Source organism: Protopterus annectens, chromosome 7.part0, assembly GCF_019279795.1.
Source record: "Protopterus annectens isolate FY-2018-M chromosome 7.part0, PAN1.0, whole genome shotgun sequence".
Taxonomy (NCBI): domain Eukaryota; kingdom Metazoa; phylum Chordata; order Ceratodontiformes; family Protopteridae; genus Protopterus; species Protopterus annectens.
Window position 1 is genome coordinate 333,840,391 of NC_056739.1, and position 25,551 is coordinate 333,865,941.

At 39.2% G+C, this 25,551-nt stretch overlaps 1 protein-coding gene across 1 annotated transcript in view; it reads left to right on the forward strand.

Moving 5' to 3' along the window:
• The window catches only part of STRIP1 (striatin interacting protein 1), a gene marked incomplete in the record, with an annotated part of 820,756 nt that overhangs the window by 304,796 nt on the left and 490,409 nt on the right, over positions 1-25,551 (forward strand). The window contains 1 exon segment of the mRNA XM_044076197.1: positions 18,992-19,212. Within this exon segment, the coding sequence (XP_043932132.1) occupies positions 18,992-19,212 (221 nt within the window).

Genomic DNA, 25,551 nt, shown 5'->3' on the forward strand with positions numbered 1-25,551 from the left:
TGGCTTCACATCAAAGGGGGGCTGCAGGAGACAGCTGAATGGGGTGGGACCAATGGGAAGGGGTGTGGCCAACTAGAAAGGGGTGGAGCTATGCTGAACACTGCAAAAACTGGGACTTTAAATAAGCTGCCCTGGGTGCCAAACCGTCATTATGAGAGTCCAATCAAGACAATGAAGTGTAGAAGAAAAAAAATATTTAAGTGCATTGGCTACATGACAGCTTACTTAATATCTAGATGGAAACAAAAAGGTTGTGAGGCAGGAAAAAATAAATTACTTTTTAAGTATATTACTGGATTTCCAGTCAAAGTTTAAAAAAAACAAGCAGCACTCTATTCTAACCACTTCTTGCACTGCAGTTCTAATTATAATTTATATTCAGCATTATAAAAGTACCAAGTAACATCCTGAAAGTAGCAATCTCTGTGATACCCCCACTTGTACAAATGTTTCTTAACCAAAAAAGACCTGCTGCCTGACAAGAACTATCTACTTATTTCATGGGGAAAACATGATCAAAGTAAAAAATGAACAACAAACAAGAAACGGGCTCAAGATAAATTGCTTAAAGGATTACTGCACAGGTTATGGACCACACATGATAGACTGGCATTTTGTTTAGTTTACAGGTAAAGCCTGCAAAGGTGACTGCAAGTCTCCAGCAAATGTCATGAGCTTCTGAAAATACTGTAATCTTGTCCTTTATTACAAATACTGTCATACATTTCAATACCCAAGACTTGTACACTATCTAGTTATGTAAATATTCTCTGCATGGCAACATCAAAAAGACTTTCAATGTTGGTAATTCTTTAACAGTATGCTTATTAAAGCTTACTTGCATCTTACAGTCTCAGCCAAGCTTACCTGATGGTCATTAAAGCATTGCTACTTAAACACAGAGCAACAGGCACTGCAACAACATGCATTTTCTGAATAAGAAGCATAAATCAACAGTATAAAAATATGACAGAAAACCAGAACATTCTGCAAAATCAAGGACAGATGAAAAGTCACTGTAGTACTTGTGTATACCTTGGGTGGATACTCTGCCCACTTAACACTGCATAACTGCTCCTTGCCTTGCTTGGACACATCCAGAGTCACTACGGGGGGAGTGGGGTGTAACAAGTATATCACAATTTGAAATGTCTCTAGCTGACTGTGATGGCCCTGACACATTTGTCATACCTCTCAACCTCAGAGCAAGAAATCTGGACAAAGCCATGAATAGAAGTGGGACAAAGGCCCAAGAATTAGGGCAATTTTTAAATATTGCTCTTATAAACTTAGAAAGATAATAGAATAGTAGGTCTTGCATTAGTATGAATTTTCCGAAGGGTATGAAATCTGAAACTCAGATGTCTGTCATTATTTTCTAACTTCAGTCTTAATGATTTGCCACCAATTTGCCAAAAAAATACAATTTTATTAAAAAGTGCACAAAATGTGATGCAAAAATATAAAATAGCCACACAGTACAGCTGGGAACCTGTCAAAAAAGAGACACATTTTTAATATTAGTACTGTTAACTTGAGCAGCTGACAAAATAAGAGAATCTGCATGCATTTCTGAAATTAAAACTAATCTCTAACTCTGATCATTACAATTATGTATTAATTGTAAATCCTCTATTTTCTTCCAAATTTGCCATTTTGCTGAGGGATTATTAGGGGGAGAGCAGCATTTTGAGCCAATACTGGGGACAGTTGAGAGGTTTGGATATACCTAATTCTATAAAGCGATTTATTTGCACGTACCTCTTAATGCAGGAAATTTGGACATGACCAGATATATTGGGGAGCATACAAACAGTCCTAAAAAATTGCTCTTGTATAAACTTAGTTGACAGAATAACTGTTCTTGCATGCATTTTTCTGAAGGGTTTGAAGTCTGAAACTCAATGTCTGATATTATTTAGTGACTTCATTCCTAAATGATTTGTCAGAAAACTACAAATGTTATGAGGAGCAAACCAAAAATAATAAGAAAACAAATTCATTCTGCAAAAATCTGGACAGTTGAGAGGTATAGTTCAGCCAGGGCTGTCTCAGTTTGCCACCCTTCCCACCTCACAAAATCATGGTTGAATAGGGCCTTCCCCTGCAGCTATTCCAATGTCCCATTACTTGGCTATTTCACCTCTTTTACCATAAACACTGTGATGTGCATACTGCTTTACTTCTGCGATGATTTGGATTTCATTTAAAAGTTTTATTTTACATTTTACAGCACAAACACTAATAGACATCTGCTAAACAAAGCAATCCAGTCTCACAATGAAAATAGACTTGGCATTAAAGCTTCTCTGTCCTTAAAACTTACATTCATTGAAATAGCATTGAAACCCACATTCAAAGAAAATAAATCTGGCCAGTGGCAGATAAAGATTAACTTTGGGCTGTTTTCAAATCATAGGCCCCTTGCACAGGAAACGTACATGTGTTCTTTGATACACCTTCCTAATTGTATTAAATTGTATTCCTTGTATAATACAGTACAGTTGTTAGAAGGCGTTTTAAAGATTTTTCAAGTAAACAATGAAACAGAATGCATGCACCAATAATGACAAAACTGCCCAATTCAGAGCATTTCTGTCATAAACGTCTACTCAAACTTCTACAATCCACCGGTATCAGTAAATACGCACAATCTCTGCAGAAGTAAAAGTCATCGAAATAATTCCACAATCTCTGCAGAAGTAAAATTCATCGAAATAATTCCACATTAAAGAGATCTGTAACTAATGAATAGGTTTCTAGTAGCATACAACTTTATATTTTATTGTTTCATCTACAAATAAAGTGCCAGTTGCCCTTGAGGAATAAATTGCCTATGTTGCATTAAAAAAATGATAAGCTAGTAATGCAATAGGGAATGGATGGCAAACTTATAACAGGTTAATCGTTACTAGGTATCTCGGCCAAAGAGGACATTTTCAGGACTGTAGCATCCACCCCCTTTAAAAGTACAACACAGTACAGCATCAGCAATGCATCTATATACTGTGGGAGTAGAACCCACAGCCTTCTGCATCATAAGCAAGTATACTGCCTGTTGTGTTATTAACAATCAAGCAGATACACTTCTCTTCAAGCTGTCACCTCCTTGTAAAATCCACTTGATACTCAACTGTATCTCTCAATTTTGAAGCATAAGAAATATGGAAAAAGCCAAAATTTATTGGGAGGCCAAAATTTATTGGGAGGGAGACAAACGCCCAAAAACTAGGGACACATTTTAAACATTGCTTGTATAATTTTGGAAAGTTGCTAAAATAAAATGTTGTGTTACCACCATGTGTTTCACTGCCAAGACTTGAACCCAGGACTCTGTGCACTACAGTCAGACCAACATACCACTATGCCAAATCAGCTGTTTCTTGAAAGACTGGTAGACTGAAACTTAAGTGGTTATTTAGTGAATTCAGTTCTCACCACAGCTCTCAACTTCTTAGCATAAAACACCTAGACAAAGGCAATAATGGGGGTATACAGCTCTCAAATGTATTTAGTGAATTCAGTTCTCACCGTAGCTCTCAACCTGTTAGCATAAAAAAACCTGGACAAAGCCAACAGTGGGGGAGTACAGCCCCAAAAATAGGGACAGATTTCAAATATTGATCTTATAAACAGAAAATTGCTAGCAGAGGGCTGCAAAGCAAAAAACACAGCATCAATGGGACCAGATGGTGTCCCGGGCTGCGTCCTACATGAACTCCAAGAAGAGCTAAACCCAAACATAAAACTACTGTTCAATCTTAGTCTTACTACATGATATGTACCCAAAGAGTGGCGTACAGCAACAGTGGTCCCTCTCCACAAAGGTGGTGCCTCAACGGATCCTGGAAACTATTGCCCCATAAGCCTGACTAGCTTGGTCTGCAAAGCTATGGAAAGGATCATCATGGACCTCATAAATAAAGATATTGGGGACCTACAGACACTGGATCCTACCCAGTTTGGCTTTAAGGGCAGATCCTGCCTCTTAAACCTGGTCGATTTCTTTGAAACAGTCACCAAGGCCATTGACGAGGGAAGGTGGTCCACACAGCCTACCTGGACTTCGCAAAGCCTTCGAAACAATACCCCACTCGGGCATTATAGATAAGCTCACCAGCTTAAATATAAACCCCTATGTCACTAGATGGGTTGCAAACAGGCTCAAGGACAGAACCCACATGGTTAGAATTGCTGGAGCCATGTCAGACTCCAAACCAGTTACAAGTGGCGTCCCACAAGGCTCAGTCCTGGGACCTCTCTTGTTCTGTATATATTTCTCGGTGGTACAGGCCAACATGGAAGGACTGTGGCTGACCAAGTTCACAGATGACTGCAAACTGGGCGCCATAATCAACTCTCCAGCTCACACAAGCATCCTCCAAAAGGGCCTCATAGAAGCAGACAACTGGTGCCAGAGCCATGGCCTCAAGCTAAACGCCAAAAAGTGTATAGTCATCCCTTTGGCAAAAACAGTGCCCACAAATTACCACATAGGTGGTAATCCATTAAGTACAGAAGAAGTAATTAGGGACCTGGGGACCCAAGTTGATAGCAATCTCTCATTTGACAACCACGTGGCCAAAGTGGTTAGAAAAACATTTTATATAGCCCACCTAATCATGAAGGGATTCACATCTAGATCGGGGAGGTCATCGGGCCTCTTTACTCATCCCTCATCAGGCCCATAATTGAGTACAATGCCCCTTTTGGGATGTACCTTACCAGACACCTGCAGCAACTGGAAAGACCCCAAAAGTACCTCACCAAGAGGATCAAGGGCTCAAACAGATGCCATATGCTGCCCGGTTAAAGAAACTCCAGCTCTACTCAGTGGCATACCGCCTGCTCAGAGGCGATCTGTGCCTGACGTATAAAGCCATGTCCAACCCAGAATTAATGGACATGCTGCACCTCAGAAAATCCAAATCCCATCGAGCTACGCGCTCGAGAGACTTGAACCTCAGCACTGAAATAAATAGGACATGCTGGAGGGACAGATTCATAACCCAGAGGCTCCCTTCACTCTGGAATAAAATCCCAGTCCAGGTTAGGCAGAGTCCCACATTGACTCTCTTCAAGAGGAATCTTGAGTGGATGGGAGATCGTAGGTTTACCTCGGCTATCACTTCTGTGTCACTGTTAGACAGAGGCACAGTATACTAACCTCAAAAAAAGGCATAGCAGAATTAATTTAAAATGGGTGGCGAAAGCCAAACACACTCTGGCTAGGCTTATAAATGCCTAGGGCAGATAGCCTAGTATGAACCTATGAACAAAAAGGTTTTATGTTACCATGTACTTTCTGAAGAATATGAAGTCTGAAATTCAAATGTCTGTCATTATTTTCCAGAAAACCACAGATTTTATGAGGAACAGAACAGAAATGTGAAACAAAAATTTCACAAGTGGTGGTGGGTAGGTAATTCAAGCTCTTGCTACCTACTCCCAAGGTAAAGGGTTTGAGCCTAGCCACCACCAGGTATATTTCCTGAGTTGTTCTAGTCACTGGGGGGATTACACACGCACACACAGCCCGAACTTAATTCCCTTCCTGCAGCATTCCACTTAATTCAAACATCCTACCATTCCCCCTGTGAGACAGCAGCAAAGTCCTAGTCCCCCGTGAGAGCAGGTTTGTCGGTTTATGGCCCTGGAGCAGGACGTCACATGTACCCTCCTACAACAAGACTTTGGTGTACTGGCCAGATGTCGGCACTGCAGGCACCAACCTCCCTACTGTTATAAATACTGCAACATTGAAGAGAAGGGCATCTGAGGTTATGGCAAGTTCTTACACAACTATTTTTCATTGGAGCAGCTTTATAAAAGTTAGACTCCATTTCCCTTCATTTCTTTCCTGCAGTAATAATTTGTGACCGGTACACCAAATTTTAGGTTAGGAGATTTTTTGTCAATTAAATTGCATTTTTTCATTTCAAGCATTCATTCGATTATTCTTTGCCCTTCGTTTACAGTTGACAGTGTGGAAGTCAGAACTTGACAAACTCCCTTCATGTCAGTTTTTTTTTTATTTTTACAGTCTCTCTCTTGCCCCCTTTTGCTTATTGACTGCCCCCCTCCTGACCAGTAGGATTCTTTGTTTCCCATTACTGGAGTAAGAGTTGATTGGGAGAGAGCATTTGGGCAGGCTACAGGGGTTGTTTGGCTTTTTTTTTTCTTCTGTCCTAGCTCCCTGCACTCAATTGGCAAAGCAGCAAGGGAAAGTATGCAAGGGCTGATTGTAGAGGTGGATTTCATTTTCACAAGGGGTGCTCCCCACATGTGGGTCCACCTCTCCCCTGGAAGCACAAGCTGTGATTTATCTTACCTCCAGCAAGGAAATCGCAGCTGATGCCTTTTGTTTCTTGAGTGAATTAATCCCTCCCTTATCCCCCCCCATACCAGAGGTGAGCAGGCCATGAGTTTAATTTGTCCTCATCCCTGCCTGGCTTCTTCAATGACAGGGATGGTAATTGAACCCTGGTCACTTGGATTGCAGTAAGGCTCCATCTCTGTGTGACATTGAGCCAGGCACTTGTGTTTTTATAAGAAATTTAGTACTTGTTTTGGTAGCTACTCATGGTGCATTATTTTCATTCTAATAGCCGCTTGAGATATCCATCTTAAAAGCTGCTTGGTATTCCATGTTATTTTTCATGGCGAAAGTAGTCATCTACTCTGTTTGGCTTGATTTGAAGTCTGATTCTTTTTATGAAAGTGCTGAGAAGCAGCATCTTAAGAGGGGCATCTAACTGCATAGGTACGGATAGATAAATGTTGGAGAAAGACTAAAAAGTAGAGTCATAGGGAGAACCTTATCACTGATAGTATTGGAGAGTGTCAGACTCTTGTGCTGCTCAAAAAAAAAAAAGTATTCTTCCTGACTCCTTTATTAGAGGATTTACCAGTTCACTGCATGGACATTTTTCTGACAATTCAGTTAGTATTTGGTAGTCTTGCTGTTTATGCCCGTTAACAATTCTCTTCCTACCACATGTACTTTGCAAACTTCACCAGTCCTTGGTTATACCTGTACTCTTCTGCTGTTGGTCCACAGTTTAGTACTTCCATTGTTGCTGATCTTATGTGAAACTACTGGTCATTAGTTCAGACTACAACTCTCCTAACTGCTGATGAATAATCTAATTTACCCGAGGCTCCAGCAACTTAAGCTTTTGACCACCGTGGCCAAGTTTCCTTACACAGTGCCTGGCTGTCTGGTTTTGTGCTACTTTGCTGTACTTTGTGGTATTACTCCAACCTTTAGTTTCCTGTCAAATTCTACCCTTAGGTGTTTTGTGAACTAGCCTTTGCCTGCCTTGAGCGGTTTCTCAAAGGTTTACCACCACATTAGCTCCCACTGATGCACTTTTGAAAATCGTTGTTCCACACCTAAAAGATCTGAGTGTCAAGAGTCGAGATGGCAACTAGTAACTGTACTTTTCATTTGCTATTCTGCATATTTTTTGCCTTCTGCTGTTGCTTTCTAGACTACTGTCATCTGGGAGTTCTGACATCAGGAAGAAAACCTTGTTTCAGACTCATTCCCTGACAGTCTTTCAAGACTGTCACAAAGCTCGCATAAATTAAGATGATCTCAGATGTGATTGTTATAAAAAGACATTCCAGCTTCCTACTCGCCCCTTTTAGAGGGTTCACAGTCCAAGTAGGTTCTCCCTTGATCCTGTTTTGGAGTGATAGTGCTAACTATGCTTTCTGTGTTTCTCCCTTATGAGTAACCTATTTGTGGAAGTCCTTCAAGAGGCCTCTGTCTATGATGCATCCAGGGCAGAAAGCCTATCTCTAAGACATAGTTTTATGCACTGTCTAGAGAAAGGCAGACCATTCACCTTCTCCTCTTTGCTTTGTAGACTCGTTCCATCTCGTCATTCCCATCTCACTGACTGAAGTGCACACTCACTGGGTTACAGTTAGGAAGAAATGTGTCAAGTTTTAATAATTGTGCTGATCTTGCTCATGGCACAGAAGTGGATCTTATGTTTGTTTCAATAGTACTAACTATGCAGTTTTTGGTCCTGGCATAACTGCTTATGTACCCAACGGTGGATCTTTAATTGTAGGTAACGTTGGTAAATAGTACACTAGCTCCCATTTGTATGAAAAGAATCAAAAAGAACTCAGCACCATGGCTCTCTAAGGAATGTAAACACCTGATGAAGCAAAGGGACCTAGCCTGGTCAACCTGGAAACAAAACAAAAATGAACAGAATCATGTTAATTTCAAAACACTACGTAACAAAGTGACAAAACTAATCGGAGATAAAAAGTCATCTTATTCCCAGCTTCAATTCCAGCATAAAATCAACCCCAGTAAATTTTGGCACGCCATATCATCTCTACTTAACCCTGGAAGAAATGGAGAGCATACCCTATCAACAGATAATTTTTTCATCACAAATAGCCGAAAACAAGAACTTCATAAAATCAGTTTCAGACCTACTAACTAACAGCCCTAATGCTACACCGCCCACCCTTCAATCTATTCAGACACCGACCCCAGGCCATCAACTACTTCTAACCCTGTCATTACTAAATCCCCCCAACTCAACAAAATGTTATACAAACCCCATTCTCATTTCAGCCCATACCCACTGGACACCATTAGGAAACTGCTACAAAAACTAAAACCCTGCTCTACTTCAGCTGACAATCTTACCCCCATACTATCTCACATACCCCCCCATCCACAAGGGAGGCAACTCTTTTGATCCATCCAATTTCTGTCCTATATCCATCTGGTCACCCATATCCAAAATTCTCAAGAGAGGTATCCATCAGCAGGTAATGCAGTATATATTGCAAAACAATCTTTAAAAAAAACACACAAAGTTTAAAGCCTTAGGATCCTACAACTGCAGTAGTAGCAGGGTTGTTTATGCCATTGGATGTGATTGTCAGCCTGTTAATGGTACATAGGTCAAACCAAAAGAATTGTTGCCCAACATTTTCATGCCGTACATAATGTGAATACCAGTAGGTTATTTTTTTACTGTATTAAATAAACCTTATGCAGTACAGTGTGTAGAATATGGAAGCATTCTGTTGAGAATGGAAAGTAGGTATATTATTAATTTTGGAACCTTATAGCCTAATGGTCTTAATATGAAGTTAGATTTACGTGTATAAGATAAGGTTTATTTGTATAATTTCAAGAAGTGTATTAGGAATGTTTTTGTATTGATGTTGATAAATATTATGTAGTTTTGTAGCTTTAATTCGACACTGTTTAAGCGTATATTAGTTTATGTTTATGCACCATAAATCATTGTGACTCGCTGAACAATTATTGTACAATTGATTGAGTAGCTGATTAATTGGTGTAGTGAAATGCATTTAATCTGTACCATCCTTATGGGAAATCATTTCCTGGAAGGCTTGATGCCAAAGTACTAGGAGCATAGTAAATCTGGAAGGTGACCATTTCTCCAGTCTTTTGTGTGTTTTTTTTTGCATACTTGGAAGCTGTTTTGATGGTGGAGTGTTTTTGCGATATGTCGGTAGCTGGAGTCTCAGATGTTGGAGACATACCTAATTCTAATTTAGTGTCCAATTCAGCGTTTAACTTTCTTTCCTGTACTGAAATGTGGAAAGAAAGGGTTGAAAAGTTAACTGCATCTGATCCTTGGTCCTGCGTTGAACTGGGTGACCAACTGGCATTGAGGTATGAGAGACTGCAACACTTACTTATTAAAGAGGGGTCTTTATATTATGACACTCGTCTGTTGGAGATATATATTACCTTAAATTTAATCCCTCCAGGTTTAAGGGGTGGACAAGCTTCCGGCTTCTGAGTTTTCGGAAGCTGAGGCTGACTTGCTGGAAGAATGGAAAACCATTTCTTTACAGTGCACTTTAGGGTAGCTTAAAGTGCTAGTTAAATGAAACAATCGACTCTACGATCAAGTAAGGGGTTCAATTTTGGGGTCTATATTAGAAAGCCGAAACCTCAGTTACGTGAATCCCAAAAGGCCGACACACAAACAGCAAACCGCAAGAACACTGAATGTCCTGAAGTGCGAAATTCAAAATATCGAATTGCCATAGTTGGCTAAGTCCACTGCCCGCTACGTACTGCCTACCCAAACAAAATAAATAATCCACACTTCCCCATATGTACACTTCACCCATATATCCTAATCAAACTTGCATTACACACAGATGTATCTGAATATAAGAAAACAACACACAAGTACGGGAAAAGTGTAATTTACGTATCTATTCTGCTACACAACTGTATTACTATATATGCCCTTAACTTAACCCTACTTCTAACCATAAGGTGTAGGTTTTATGTATACACTTACCTTAACCCGCACTCTAACCCTAAGGTCCGTAACTATTGCACATTTACGTTCAGGAGCTATACCAGATAAGGGACAACTATGGCTATTTGGTATTTTGAATTTCACGCTTCAGGACGTTCATATTCTTGTGGTTCGCTGTTTGTGTTGGCCTTTCAGGATTCGTGTAAATGAGGTATTGACATTCTAATATAGACCCCAATTTTGGAGCTCCAAGATGAGCTTAAGGTGGAGACGACAACAGCTGTATTCAACAAGAGAATGAAGGATATTTATGCCAGGGTGGGCAAAGCTGAAGCCGAGATTTTGGAAAGGAAGCTTAACAAATTGGACAGAGATGATCAAGATTATAAAAATAATCTCATTTTTCAGTGGCAGAAAACCTAGGCGAAGCAAGTCCATCTTAAAAAATACAGCCATAAGATCTCTGAGTTCGCGAGAATCCTCATTCTCATCCACTGAAGCAAGTACCAGCATTAATGGCAGAGCATTTCATTTGAGGAGTTGAGCAAGGGAGATGACCAACAAGTTCAACAGAATACCACCCAACATGTTAGTCCCCAGCAGGCGAGAAGCAAGCGCAGTCTGAGATGGCAGAACAGGAAGAAATGAAGGGAATACAGATTTGAGAGTTGGACATTTTGGACTTCATGTTGGACAATTTGTACCGGTTGTATTTAATGTGGAGCATGAATTTGAAAATATCAGATATGTTATGAACAATTTAAACAGGGTCAAGAAGTGTGAGAGTCATGATGAAATGTTTAATGTGATTAATGTTATCAGATTTACAAATAGTAGTGTGTAGTCTTTTAATGAAGGGAGTGAAATTTGTACCTACTTATTTTCTGACTTTGGCTGATATGTTAGAGGTAGGCTGTTTTTGCCACAGACTGCATTTAAAAGCATTTTTTAACATGTTAGTAATGAGGGCTGTAATGCAGCTTGATGTGCAGATGATGAAAAACCACTGTCGGATTTATCGTTGCATGAGAATGAATTGGTTGACATTTTCATGGATGTGTGTGAATCTGAAAACATTAAGGATGGTGTCACAGGTGTTTTTTCATACAGAACAGGTTATGGGAAATTAACCATTCCTAGGGTCCCTTATGTTAGTACTTTTAACCTGCCCAGGACATGTTCAGCAATATTCAATTTTGAAAAAGTGTTATGTAAACAAGTGGAATATAAAATGTTTTTTGATAGTTATAAGCCTCATAATTTGAAGAAGAATGAACAGAATGCATTGAGGCAGTTACGAAGTTTGAATAAGAATTATGCATTTTCACAGGCTAAGGGGGGTAATTGGGTAATAATGTCAAGACTTTGATACAGCTGTATGGTGGAAAATTTATTACAGGAAGATTATGTTTACGAATAGGTACATTCGAATGTCTTGGATGTTTACAATCATTTATTGTTAGATCTGCTGGAAAAGGGAGAAAGACTAGGATTTTTTTCCTCGAATGATGTTAAAAAATTGCATATCAAACAACCCAAAATGGCTAGGTTTTATGCTGTCCCAAACGTACATAAAGATTTGTTGAATTCTCCCGGTAGGCCCATAGTGTCGGGGGGGGGAGCTATCTCCAGAATATAGGGATTTTTTTGGATGCACAGTTAAAGGAACATCTGACTCGAGTCCCCTCACATACTAAAAATGGTAAGGAGGTGTCAGATGCTATGGGAGGCAGGGAATGGAGGGATGATCACTTTTGGGCAAGTGTTAATGTTAAGTCTTTGTATATAGCATCTCCCATCGTTGGGACCTGGAAGCTGTAGCTAGGTTATTGGGGGAAGGTCCCAGAACCAATTACAGCTTCTAGAATTTGCACTAACCCACAACATTTTTAGGTTTGAAAAATCTTATTTCTTACAAAAAACGGGTACATTTACGAGGCATCATATGCCCAGTCATATGCTATTATTTTTGTGTTTTTTTTTTTTTTTTTTGAGGATAGTTATGCGTATAGGAATACATATTTTGCACATAATGTGTTAGTTTTCAGACGGTATATTGATGATTTGTTTTTTGTATGTAGAGGGGAAACTAGCCTTTTTGAACAGTTTATGTTGGTTGGAAGTGAACCAGAATCAAAATGGTATCACATTATCTTTTCAAACTCATAGAGAAAAGATACAATTCCTAGAATTTGGAGTTTTTTGTTGATAAGAACAAACTGGTGTCTTTCAGACCATTTTATAAGGAAACAGCAGCTAATAATTTTCTGAGGGCATACAGTATGCATCCAGAACATTTGCTTAATCCCCTCCCTTTAGGTGAATTTAAACACATTGGGGTAATGTTTATGATAAGACCACATTAGATAAAGAGTTCAATGATATTAGATCCAAGTTAGCTAGCAGAGGGTACTCTGGGCAGGTGTTGAAAGGCTGAAGAGAGAGCCAGAAGGGAAATCATCCCTTTAAGGACAGTGAGCTGTGGGAAAGGTCATGGGTATGAAGGTTCCAACAAAGTGTCTGAGGATGATATTTTTTGATAAATTTTCCCCTTTTTTGGAAACATTAAAGGCATCAGTATATAGGTTTTGGCCTATCATCCAGCAGGGTGATGAGGTTGGCAATGTTTTCATTGGCAGAGTTATATTTTCACATAGCAGATTTTATAATTTAAAGGAATTACTTAATGCTAGGGACAGCTGCAGAGTGGATGTAAACTCAAATACAGCAGGCACTTTCAGGTGTGGCAAATGTAAGGTGTGTGAAAGTTGAAAACATTTCAGGTAGCTTGATTAATGGAAAAAAGTTTAAAGCCTTAGATCCTACAACTGTAGTAGTAGCGGGGTTGTTTATGCCATTGGCTGTAATTGTCAGCCTGTAAAATGGTACATAAGCCAAACCAAAAGAATGGTTAAAAGAAGAATTATGGGACACTTGGGGGATGTGAGAAATGCAAGGTTAAATTATCCTGTTGCCCAACATTTTCATTCCATACATAATGTAAAAACAAAATGAAAACTCCAGCAAAGCTAGAACTTCCAATAAGTGACCCCCCCCAAACCTCTTGTCTGAGGCACATGGGATATATGCAAATGATCCTTATGAACATCAGGTGTTTTAGCTAATTGGCAATTCTGAATGCCCATGACTTGTTTTGTCGTTTTAATGGACAATTTCAGGCCAATAAAGCCAAACCCCACTAGCTGTGGATATGCATATTTCGGCCTTGTTATGATCTCATCGGTACAGCACAAGCAGAGTGTTTGACTAAGCATTAGAAACACAGGGCTGTTATACCCAGCTGATGTCCATGTGCTGTGCTGATGAGGTCATAAGGCTGAAATATGCATATCCACAGCTAGTGGGGTTTGGCTTTATTGGCCTGAAATTGTCCATTAAAATGATGAAACAATTCATGGGCATTCAGAATTGCCAATTAGCTGAAACACCTGATGTTCATAAGGATCATTTGCATATATCCCATGTGCCTCTGATACAAGATTTTTGGGAAGGTTACTTATTGGAAGTTCTAGCTTTGCTGGAGTTTTCATTTTGTTTTTACTGATTGGTTTTTCAGTGACCTTCTCACTCATTGTTCCATACATAATGGGAATACCTGTAGTTTTTTTTTACTGTATTAAATAAACCTTATGCAGTACAGGGTAGAATATGAGCGCATTCTCTTGAGAATGGAAAGTAGGTATATCATTAATTTTGGAACCTCATGGCCTAATGGTCTTAATATGGAGTTAGATTTACTTGTATAAGATTAGGTATTTTGTATAATTTCAAGAAGTGTATTAGGAATGTTTTTGTATTAATGTTGATAAATATTATGTAGTTATGTAGTTTTATTAGACACTGTTTAAGTATATATTTGTTGATGCTTATGCTCTTTAAATCATTGTGACTCACTGAACAATTAATTATTGTATAATTGACTGAGTAATTGATTAACTGGTGTAGTGAAATGTATTTAATCTGTACCATCTTTATGAGAAGTCATTCCCTGGAAGGCTTGATGCCGAAGTACTAGGAGCATAGTAAATCTGGATGGTGACCGTTTCTCCAGTCTTTTGTGTGTGTTTTTTTTGCATACTTTAGAAGCTGTTTTGGTGGTGGAGTGTTATTTGCAGAACAATCTTAACCAAAACCCAGCATGGCTTCTGACCTAGCCACAGCACAGCTACAGCCCAATTGTCTTTTACAGACACCATGAACAAGGCCAGAGATGCAGGATGCTATACAGCCTCAGTGTTCCTTGATCTCCAAGGCCTTTGACATAGTGTCTCACCTCTTACTTTTGAACACACTGTCTAACTTAGGCTTCTCACATAACACAAAATGGTTTCCGAGCTACCTCAAGGATCGTAAACAAGCGATGAAATGATCCAACAAATTCTCACCCTTTCTCCACAACCCTACTGGAGTCCCCCAAAGCTCCATCCTAGGACCCCTACTCTTCAACATTTTCAAAAACAACTTTCACACTGCCTCTCACCCTGGGACCCTCATTCAGTGCGCTAATGATTCCACCATAATCTACACTGCTCAATCACTACCAGAACTACTCTCAAAACCTCAGCAGTCCTGTACAGCAGTCGAATCCTGGCTAAGAAATGCCCATTTCTTTCTTAATCCAAAGAAGACAAAACTAGTACTCTTTCATCCCAAAAACACCTCCCTTGTCACTGATCATTTCAACATCCTTGCATCTGACAACACTGTTATAGAAATAGTGCAGGAAGCCAAACTTCTGGCGTTATCATTGACAATAAACTTTCATTTGACCCCCCCATATACAGTAAAATATAAAGAAAACTCATCAAAAAACCTGAGACTCTTACATAGAAACAAACATTTCTTTACTGCAGCAACCAAAACTACCCTTACAAAATATTTTTACTTCCCTCTCTTCTTTATGGTGCCCTTATCTTAACTAACTTACAAAATTATACCCTAAGCAAGTTGGGACAGTGCTACAGCAAAGTTGCAAAGTTTGCCACAAACTCAAAATATCTCACACACACCACTGTAAACTACTTCTAGAAGTTAACTGGCTTGAACTACCCAACCAACTTGACTTTATTCAGCTATCCACTTTCCGTAACCTTATTTTCAAGCCTACTGCCTGCCCTGCACTAGCCAGTCTAGCCACACCCTACACACTGTATCGATCCCTACGATCAAAAGACAACAATCTCTTGGCTGTCTCAAAACCCACAAGAAAACCCGGTCACTCTCTGTATTAATACTCTGTCTTTGTACATTGGAATTCACTGCCTCTAGCTACCAGGTTTACACCTGGCCTAACCCATTTCAAAGCCTCATTAAAAAATCTTCTCAAAAATACATGGCTCTGCTTCTGCTAAAAGCCTGCTTAATGCTCAGGTCTTCCTCTTCTCTCACATTTCAGTCCCTCACAGACTGCAAGATCCTAAAGCTCTTCTAACTCTATCTCTGCTTTTATACCATATCCTTAAGCTACTGCTCAGGCTTTATTGCTCTATTCTTAACTCTCTCTCACTGTATGTCTGCATCACTAACTTTCTGGCTGCTATTTCTACATCATGTATGCTGAGAGTGACTATTATTGTCTGTAATGTTTTAACTGTATAGAATTGTTTAGATGTGTAGTAAAATATTACATCTTGTAGCAGTTTTTTCTTTCAATGTATTTTCTGTATAGTGTTTCTAATGTAATCTTTATTGTATTGGATTATACTGTATTTGTATTGTACTGGAGATGGAGCTTTTCTCCTTGGGCCTCTGCTGAAAACTGGTTCTGTAAACCCTGTCAGACCACCTTGGTAAACAAATGTAAAATAAATAAATAATATAAATAGTAAACTGAAGAGTTGGTGACTAGTGTAGTGCGCAGTGCAAGTCTCCAAATCCAAGTAGGAATCCAACAAGTTAAAACAAACATGTTTTTATTTGCAAAATAAGATTAAGCTCTTTTGTCCTTGCAAATGAAGGACTTCATCAGAATAAATTAAAGCAAGCCTAAAAGTCAGTTAAATACTATTTTCAAACTAGATGTCACTTGCTTATTGGCTGAATACCAAATAGTTTAATTAGTTTAGTTGAGCTAAACCTCACTAACTCCTTCTGCTAAAGAACTGCTGCTGTTAGACTGTTTGCAGACATGACAGTTGTTTAAACTGCTCAACATCTTAAACTTTTTGTAGATGTCCCAACTAGCTGAAAAAAGATTCAAAAGGAAAATATGTACAGACAAAAACATATCAAGTTAAAAAACAGAAGGTGTTGAGCATTCTGTTAACTAAGAAAAACATTTTGTACCCATTTTATAACCTAGTTGTACGTGCTTTCAGTACAGACAATACTAATATGGTCTTTCAACCTGGGGAGGATAAGGCATGGAGTTGAAATTGCTGTAAGAGTTCTTTATATTCCAACTGGCTTTCCCGTGCCCCTGGGATCAATGTCAACTAGTTGTAAAATTCCAAATTTAAATTCAGTGTGTGTCATATCCAGTAAGGTACGTTTAAAAAGGGCATTGTTTACATTTTTGCTCTTGATACTGTAATAATGCTTGTAAATTCATTTTCTAAATGTTTCAGTTTTTCCTACATAGCTGCATGCGTAAAAAGTAATAAATTCTAAGTAAACTAGTCCCTTACTCCCACAATTTCCTCTTTTGAAGTGCACCTTACTTTTTAAGGCATTGCAAGGGTTAGGTGTACAACCTCTGATATACATACACTGATTACCTGGCCCACATTTTTTGGTTCTATGTCTGACCTTAGGGTTGGGGTGCAAACCCCTGTCACAGAGGCTTTTCAAGTTCAAACCCATTTTAAAAATAAGTTTTGGTCTGGGTCGTACAGTCTTCTCAAACTCTGGGGAATGTTCAAGGATATTCAGTTTTTGGTAATTCTAACTCTGATCTCAAGTTCTACAAATTGACCCCTAGATTTTTCTAATTGCATCAGTAGCCAAGGAGCTAACATAACCATCCAAAATGGTCCAAATCTTTACAAGAACCCCCCCCCCCAAAAAAAAAACAATTTTACAAAAGCCAGCAAAGGCAAAGTTGAGTTTTATGCACAGCCAGATAACTTGTCACCTATACCTATAATTCTTCAGTTTCTAGCAGAGATGGCTGATAATTGTTTGTTATTCATCTTTAAAAGTCTACTTGGGGTAATATTTAGCTTTTCTCACAGTCTAACATTTTTTCTAGCTTTCCTGAAAGTCTGCAGAGCTTTCTGAAAAGTCACCTTTTTATCAAAACCCATTCCTCTATTGGACATAAATTTTGTTAGAGGAAAACTCTCTTTTTGACCCTTGGGAGAACAGACTTCAGAATTCTTTGCTTGGACAACCTTTTATTGGCAGATCTGCCAGAAGGGCCAGTGGACTTAGTTTGTCACTCTCCCTATTTTTTTCTGTTTGTCTGTGCACTAACCCAGAATTCATGCCATAAGTAACCTCAGAATGAAACTTAATGTAGTTCATCAGTCACCCTGTTTCCTTTCCTCAGTTTTTCTAACAAAGGAGAATAAAAGTTGTTTTGCTTTCATGTTCATAGGCAAGTCTGTTCTATTTGCTTTGATCCAAAAGTACTCTGAAGGTTGGCCGTCTTTTGCTTAGAGCTTCTAGAATGGGCCAACAACTATCACAAGTCACTCTGTTCAGGAGGATATCAGAATGCATTATCTTGTGTTACACTAAATACAGTCGGACTTTGCCAATTAAAACCACAAACTCAGTCCACAAGGTCTGTTTCTATTAGAAATACTTGTTTCACAAATATTTCTGTTGACTGTCTGTCTACTACAGTGTCTTCACTTGCACACTTTTGCAAGATGCTGTATATGGTCTGTAGATTAAAGTCCACCTTCAGAGCCACCATTCTAAATGTTATGTCATGAGTCCACCAATGTGGGGGAAACTGGATCAAAAGAGATGCAAAAATTGTTTACTTACCATGACGTCCAATCTATAGCCACATCAGTTTACTTCAGAAAACCTCTCTACCTTTCCCTTTCCATCTGTGTATGTCCCTGCAGAGTGACTTAGCTGCTTAAGTCTGACATGGGCAGAATTGATCTGGGTAGATGGGGAAGCATGATGATTTTTTTGAGTTACAGATGCTAAGATGCATAGTGATTACAATGACTAAACTCACCACTGAACTGGACTGATGGATCATAAAGATCTAATGGGATGGATCATAAAAGTCTAATGTTATAGGCAGTATGTAAGTTTCATTTTCCTGCTGAACAGTGCAGGTGAATTTCTTAGCTTTAGTTGAGTGTTATGGCTTCTGCATGCAGTAAGTAAGAACCAGCCTTGTAGTTTTAGCAAATGGAAAGAAGGCTGAAAAATAGTGACTCCAGTCATCGTGAGACCTTTGTAAATGAGTCAGCAATATATTCTTCCTGGCTGCATTCCATTGACCCCTTATCTGTTGTGCAATATGGTGCTATCAGCTAATCGAAGAAAGGAAATTTTCTGAAAACTTGATTTTTACATTGTCCTACCGTGTGTATAGAATTAATTGCTTTTACATTGTCCTACCATGTGTATATAATTAATTTTTTGTTGCCTTTTTGTGCACTATCATTTTTTAGTCAGTGTACATTTGTTTCATAGAAATTGTGTTGCCAAAAAGGATGCAGGCTTCTTCTGTGAAACATGTTGGGTTAGTTGTTTTTTTTTTTTTATCTCAGGCGCTGGTAAAACAGGACCATTTAGATGCTTTTAATGAGAAGGATCCATATAAAGCAGATGATGGTCGTGATGATGAAGATGACAGTGATGACAATGACAACAGCTTGGAGGGTGATACTTTCCCTTTAGAACGAGATGAGGTGATGCCCCCAATCATGGCTCATGCAACATGTGAGCGAGTGTCTGTCCCCAAGGGCCTACCGTGGGCTCCTAAAGTTAGGTAAGTATTCTAAGTAAAAATACTTTGTGTTCACAGATGCTTTGTATTTGTGTATGCACAGACTAATTTAACATTTGTGCTGCATTTGTTTGTGTACGTGTGATGTTGTACTGTAACTTTATCCAGCCACAACCCCTTTTTCCCATTGTAAATGGCATTTCTGAATCTTGTTCCTAATCTATCAGTTACCAATTACTGTACTACATTTCCTTAATCTGTTTTCAGCTGAATTGCAAGAATAGGTTATAAATGATATCATGTACACAATGTTAAATTGAGTAAGAATGAGATGATCATCAGTAGCAGTCACTACCTACTAGTTCAAAAGAGCAAGTACATTGTGGTAATTTGCTGAACTTCCAAATGGCTGGTTAGTGTATCATTTTGTTAACTCTCTGATGTGATATACAAGAATGAGTAAACTCTTCACATTTTATGTTTTAGTCACAGTAATAAAGCACACTGTTAGACTTTGTATTTTAAGTTTGCAGATTTGGAAATACTTGTCATAGCTCTGCAGGACATTTTCGTTAGTAAACTATTAACAAAAATAGAATTTCAACAAAAAGTCATTAATTTCTATGACTGATAATATACTTTGAAAACTTCAGTTTCTTGAGGCTCTGAATAGCAAAATTATGAATATCATTTTTATGCAATTTGTATTACCCTAGAATGTGAGTAGTCCGCTTAACATTTGAAACACGTTGTTTTCCGTATGCTGTGTTTTGTGTGCATGACTTTATGTGCATTTTGAGATGTTTGCTTAAACACTTTGTAAACTGTGAGTTGGTAACTTTTGAAACTCTTGAGTTCACAAATGTTTTACCTCTTCCTTTAAGTATCCCATTTAACTTGTACTAGAAGTTTCAGTTTTGTGGCTGTTCAACATTAGGTCAGTGTTGCAGTAGTCTAAGCTGTATGGGTCCTGCCCCATTGCTGGAGAACAACTTTTCAGAGCTTAAAGGTGTCTTAAACATGCTCTGGCTGGAGCTTCAGAAGAGCTGTGTATAAAAGACAGTGTGTGAAAAGCTTAGTGTTTTTTGCCATTGAAGAGTGCTTCTTTGGCAGGCCCTCTGGAACTGTTTGTCAGCTAGTAATCTTTTGAAGCTAGGCAGATAAGTCCCCTTATGGAAAAACCTTGATGTGCGTCTGTGTATGAATGCATTTTCTTAAAGGAAAATCTGTTTTTTTCTGTGAAAATGCACTAGGAAGCTAAACTGAAATCTCAAGAGTGCCACTTTTTTTAGAGCAATGTTCTATGTGAATGCTTGTGTGAACAGTGTAAAATTTATTTTCTACATGTTATGTAGGGTTGATGTATTAAGAACAGGACTTGTGTCTGTGCAGATGTTTTTGTTTTTTCTTGCTTGCTTTTGACCTTCTTGAAAATTTGCTGACTCCTTCAGGCACAGGACTCCTTGGATCTTCCTTCCTTTGTCTAGAAGAAAGTAGTCAGGGAGTGTGTGGGTGTCAGGCCAGCTCCATTTGTGCCTCGGCCACTGATGGGTGACTGTGTTGTGTCCAGTTTTAGTTCCTCAGATCACTCCCCCCCAAGTCCTGGTGTAACACATGTAGCTGTAGGAATACTCTCTATAGGCAAGGGAGAACCACTTTTGTCAGCCTGTGGGGAAGTGGAGTTCAAACACAGATCACTGTTGCAGTGGCTCAAGCTAAATGGCTGCTATGTCCAGTGCAGCTGCCCACCTTCGCAAAGCTAAGGCCACCATCCATGCGCTCTGTCAAGAGCTTGAGTATTGCTCAGTGAAAATACAGTTGAAGCCCAAAGAGTTCTGTGAAATGGTTGGTCAGCTAGTGATCTTCAAGAGCTCTCAGTTATGATCCTGTTGGGGAAAACCTTCCAATAACTTTTATTTTATGAATTAAACTTTTTGATTTTTATGTGAGCATGATTGGGTTTAACTAGGAAACTGAATGCCCTTGGACTGCCACTGTATTTTCTAATTCGTTAATGTAAGTGCTTGTGAGAACTTTCTGAGAGTTTTACTTTTTAAATTTTTCTTGGACTGTAAAATTGTGTGTTTAGGGCAGTGTACTGTGCTTGGGGGAACTCTTGTGGTCTGCTTAGCTCAGAACCATGTTTTCTGTACTTTACCAACTTGTCCAGACTGCATTCCCCACTTTCAAAATCTATTTGTTTTCTTATCTGTGGAACTACCTCCAGTCTCTGGGGTAGTACCTTCCAATGTATACACACAGATGTTATAAATGACTCTTCAGTTGTCAGTCTGGCTCCTGTTCTGCCTGAGCAACTGGTAGTGGGTAGTGGACTCTTCTGTGGCTGGTTGCCCCTCAGACTTTCAATCTCCCAGTCCTGTCGGTGTGCTTTTTTTCTCACCAAGACTAAAAGATAACATCTGCCTCTGTTGGCTGTAGGGATGCCCTTGATGGGCAAGGGAGTCACTTTTCGTGGGTACTGGCAAGTGGTAGGTGAAGGGTCTTGATTTGGGTAGATGGAAGGTGGGACCGGTGTGCCCTTGACTTAGGTAGATGGAAGCGGGAACCAGTGTGCCTAATATGAGGAAGTCTTGAGTGTGTGCTTAGTCACAACTAGGTCAAGCACTCTTTTTTTCTGTTGCTATGGACAGGAAAAATTTGCTGGGATTTGTCGGGGAACTGGATGCTTTCTTTGCTCTCTGTTTCTTCAGGTAAGCAAAGTAAGAGTTAATTTTTCTGACATGGAATTTTAGTTAGAAGAACAGGCATTGCAGGGGGATGGTTGTACTTCGTGAATTTCTTCTCTGCCTGAGCAGTATTCTGTGGAAAATATATAAATTTTCCTTGCTGAAGAGATTTCTTTAACTGATTAAAACCTCTTGCATTGTGTATAAATTTCAGTGGGACCTGAGTGAAGTTCTTGGTGCACAAAAAATGTACTGTGATCTGTTACAGTTGGAGATGCCTACATCTCTCCTCCTGTTGGATGTTTTTCTCATGTCTGCTAGCTTACTTGATGGTCTGCTTCCTACTCCCACCAGTACTTGTTTTGTAATCCTAAAGAAGACCCAGCAGTCATTTCTCTATCCAGATTTTTGCTAAATCGGTTACAGCTGCTAACCTCATTTACCCTGACAAGGGTGGAAAGCAGTGGGTAACTTGAGGATTTAACTGTATGCTTCTAGTACTTACCATTAAACAGTCAAGCTCTAATGTTCATCTGTTATATTTTGAGAACATGTAAAAGTTAAGCATGACCCTTTCTCCTTCTGAAGTAAAGAATTCATTTAATGTTTCTTTGACAGCTGTTTCTCATGTGGCTAAGCATGTTTTAAAGTATACTTATGATGCTGCTGATGCTTTTAAAGCTAGTGCTTTTGGATTAACTTTGAGCAGACTTAACTGGCTTCATTCCCCAAATCATCTTTGTTAACCCAGAGATTTTAAGATAAATGGACTTCAACCCTTTTGCAGCTAAGGTGCATACGTGTGATGAAAGGGGGCACACACATTCAAGAAGTGGCTGTTTTTAACCCACCCTTTTTTTCATTTAGACCAAATAGTAATTTGCTTTCCTCCTGAGATCTGTTTCCAAATAAGCAATTAGAACAGCAAGGAGACTGCAATCAGGGTTTTAAGAAATTAATGGAAAGGCAACTCAAGCAAAGGAAAAACTGGTAATAGCCAAGGATGGTCCTTCAGTCTACCTTGTTACTCACCTGTTCAGGACCCCACCAGCACACACCAACCCTGCAATCATTCCATGTCTTTCAGATGTCCTCCTTCCCTTCTGACATGTAGACTGTTTCAGATAAGGTTTTGAATTTAATGTTGGAGGGGATACTTTTGTCAATGGGAATCTCTCCCTCTTTGTCAGGGGATACCTCTTGTCCAGGGAAGCATATCTCTATCTCTTTCCTCCCATTTTGCACCACATGCTGTCTCTAGGAAGCACAAATTTTAAGATTTTTCCCAATCTTCTAGGGAAACTATTTGATGCAGGAATTGTTCTGTTTCCCAAAACAGAAGGATTCTATTGGACTGTGCTGGATATTTGTTTTCTAAACTTTTTTGACAAGATTCTGCAATTCAAGGGACTTCTAAGATGGCTATACATTGACTAACAGCTTAATTCTAGCCCTCCCAGTGTGAAACCAGAAACTCTGCAGAGAAGTCCAGTAGACTTCTATTTATGGGTAAATTTCAGTAAATGGCTAGTAAGTGTACTGCCTGGATGCCAGGAAGAAAGAAATACAGAGGACCTGGAAAAAATCAGCTACCAAAAGTGGGGAAGAAACACTGACTGGGGAAGGTTCTGAAGCTGTTGAGCAAAAAGCAATGCAATATCCAGACAAAAGATGCAAGACAACTGCACACACACTTCATTAAAATAAACAAAACAATGATGGAGTATATTAACACAAACAACAAAAGACTGGAAAAAATAGAAGAAGCTTTAAACAAATATTTAGATGAGGTGATAAAGCTGCAAAAATCAGAGGTCGAAATGAAGAAAAGGTTGGCTGAATGTGAGACTGCTCAGGAAGGGAAGTATCAAAAAAGAATTAGAGGACAGATCACGTAGGGAAAAATCTATGGTATTCCACAGCAGGAGTTGTTAGTTGAAAGGGCACATCGTGTTTATGCTGCAAACCTGGCTATGAGAAAGCAACCTAGACCTTTAAAAGTAAAGTTGCGATCCTACCGACGTAGATGATTTTGACAAAACTGTGGCAGAACGACAAAGTATTAAAAGTGGGAGACAACAGAGTGTATTTGGAGAATGATTACTTGTACACCAGGCAGAAGAGAAGCACATTTATTCCACTATTCAAGGAATGTTGAGATGCAGGTGTGAGATTCAAACTGCTATACCCAGCTGTCTTCAAAGTATTCTTTCCTGGATGGACAAAATCTTATTTTGATGAAGTACATGCTGAGGAGGAAATGCAAAAGTTTATCCAACAAACCATGAGCTGTGAAATAGATTCTGCAGCTTGTTCTTATGGTAATAAAGACCACAGATAGACTGTACTTGTGAAACTTTTTCAAATGTTTCAATGGAAAATGGAGCGAAGGAAGGGAGCATGAGAGTTGACTAGAAGAATCAAGAGTACATTGGAAATGAAGCAGAGACAGGATTTGGGAGATGGAGATAAACGGTAATAAAAAAGTAACTTAATAGGGGATTACAGTGCAGTAATGTGTGAAATAGAACAAGAAAATCTGAACATTAATGACAAAGTAGGGCGTAAACTTTTCCCCCACAAGTCCAATAAATTCTGAAAAAATTCTGAAACTGTCCAATATTTTCAGAAGAATGCTTTGTACAGGGAAGTTAACTGTGAGTCAAGATAGTTTCTTGATGGCAGTATTTTTGTGGTGTATGGTTTTCTTTGCATGCTGTAAAGTAACGTTTTCTCAGTTATCTTTAAATATAATGGAGATTGTGTATAGGAGCTGATGTTTTTTTTCTTTCTCCCTTCTCTCTTCAGTTTTGAGAAATGTAGGCAATGCAATGAAAAAAAGCTTGGTTAAAAGAACATGGCAAAAGAAAAAAATTTGCTTTCTCATTCTTGCATGGGGAAATGACTGGATTAAGGAAGTTAGATTGATTTAGTAACAAATTTTAAAGTAAGCTACTAAATGAAAAAGAATATGGAATATTATGAGGCTTTTTTCTAGCAAATGCATGTATGCTCAGTAACAGTTCTGCAGCTGCTCTGCATGTTTCCATGGAAACTGTCTGATAAGAGAAACTGGCTGTAGTCTGGTGAAGGAGTGATTGGATGAAGAAAAAACTAAGAGAGATTGGCTAGGAGGTAATGTTCTCTGAAAGCATTCCGGGGGTTCCCAACTGGGAGAGTTATAAAGAAAAAGACAAAACCAATTAGCACTTAGTAGAACCACAAGGCTGCACCATGTGTCTTAGCATGTATAACCTTTCTGTTAGGTTAGCTCATGTCTGTTATTGTGGCTGTCAATTTGGGACTTTGTTCCTATTAGGAGGATAAAACTTCAGTATTTGAAGATGTACATAGCTTTGTGTATTGGTTTTAGGGGGTTATCGGAGGTCAGCCGTGGTGGTGCAGCGGTTAGTGCTGTAGCCTCACAGCAAGAGGCTCTCCGGTTCGATCTTCGGCTGGGGTGTCTTCTGTGCGGAGTCTGCATGTCCTCCCTGTGGTCATGTGGGTTTCCTCTGGGTGCTCCAGTTTCCTCCCACGTCCCCAAAGACATATGCTGCAAGTGGATTGGACACGCTAAAATTGGCCCTAGGCGTGAGTGCGTGCATGTGTGTGCCTTCTGTGGAAGGTTGGACACCGGGCTGGCAACTCGACACTGTAAAAACTCCACTGCCAATCATGAACGGACAAGTTGATC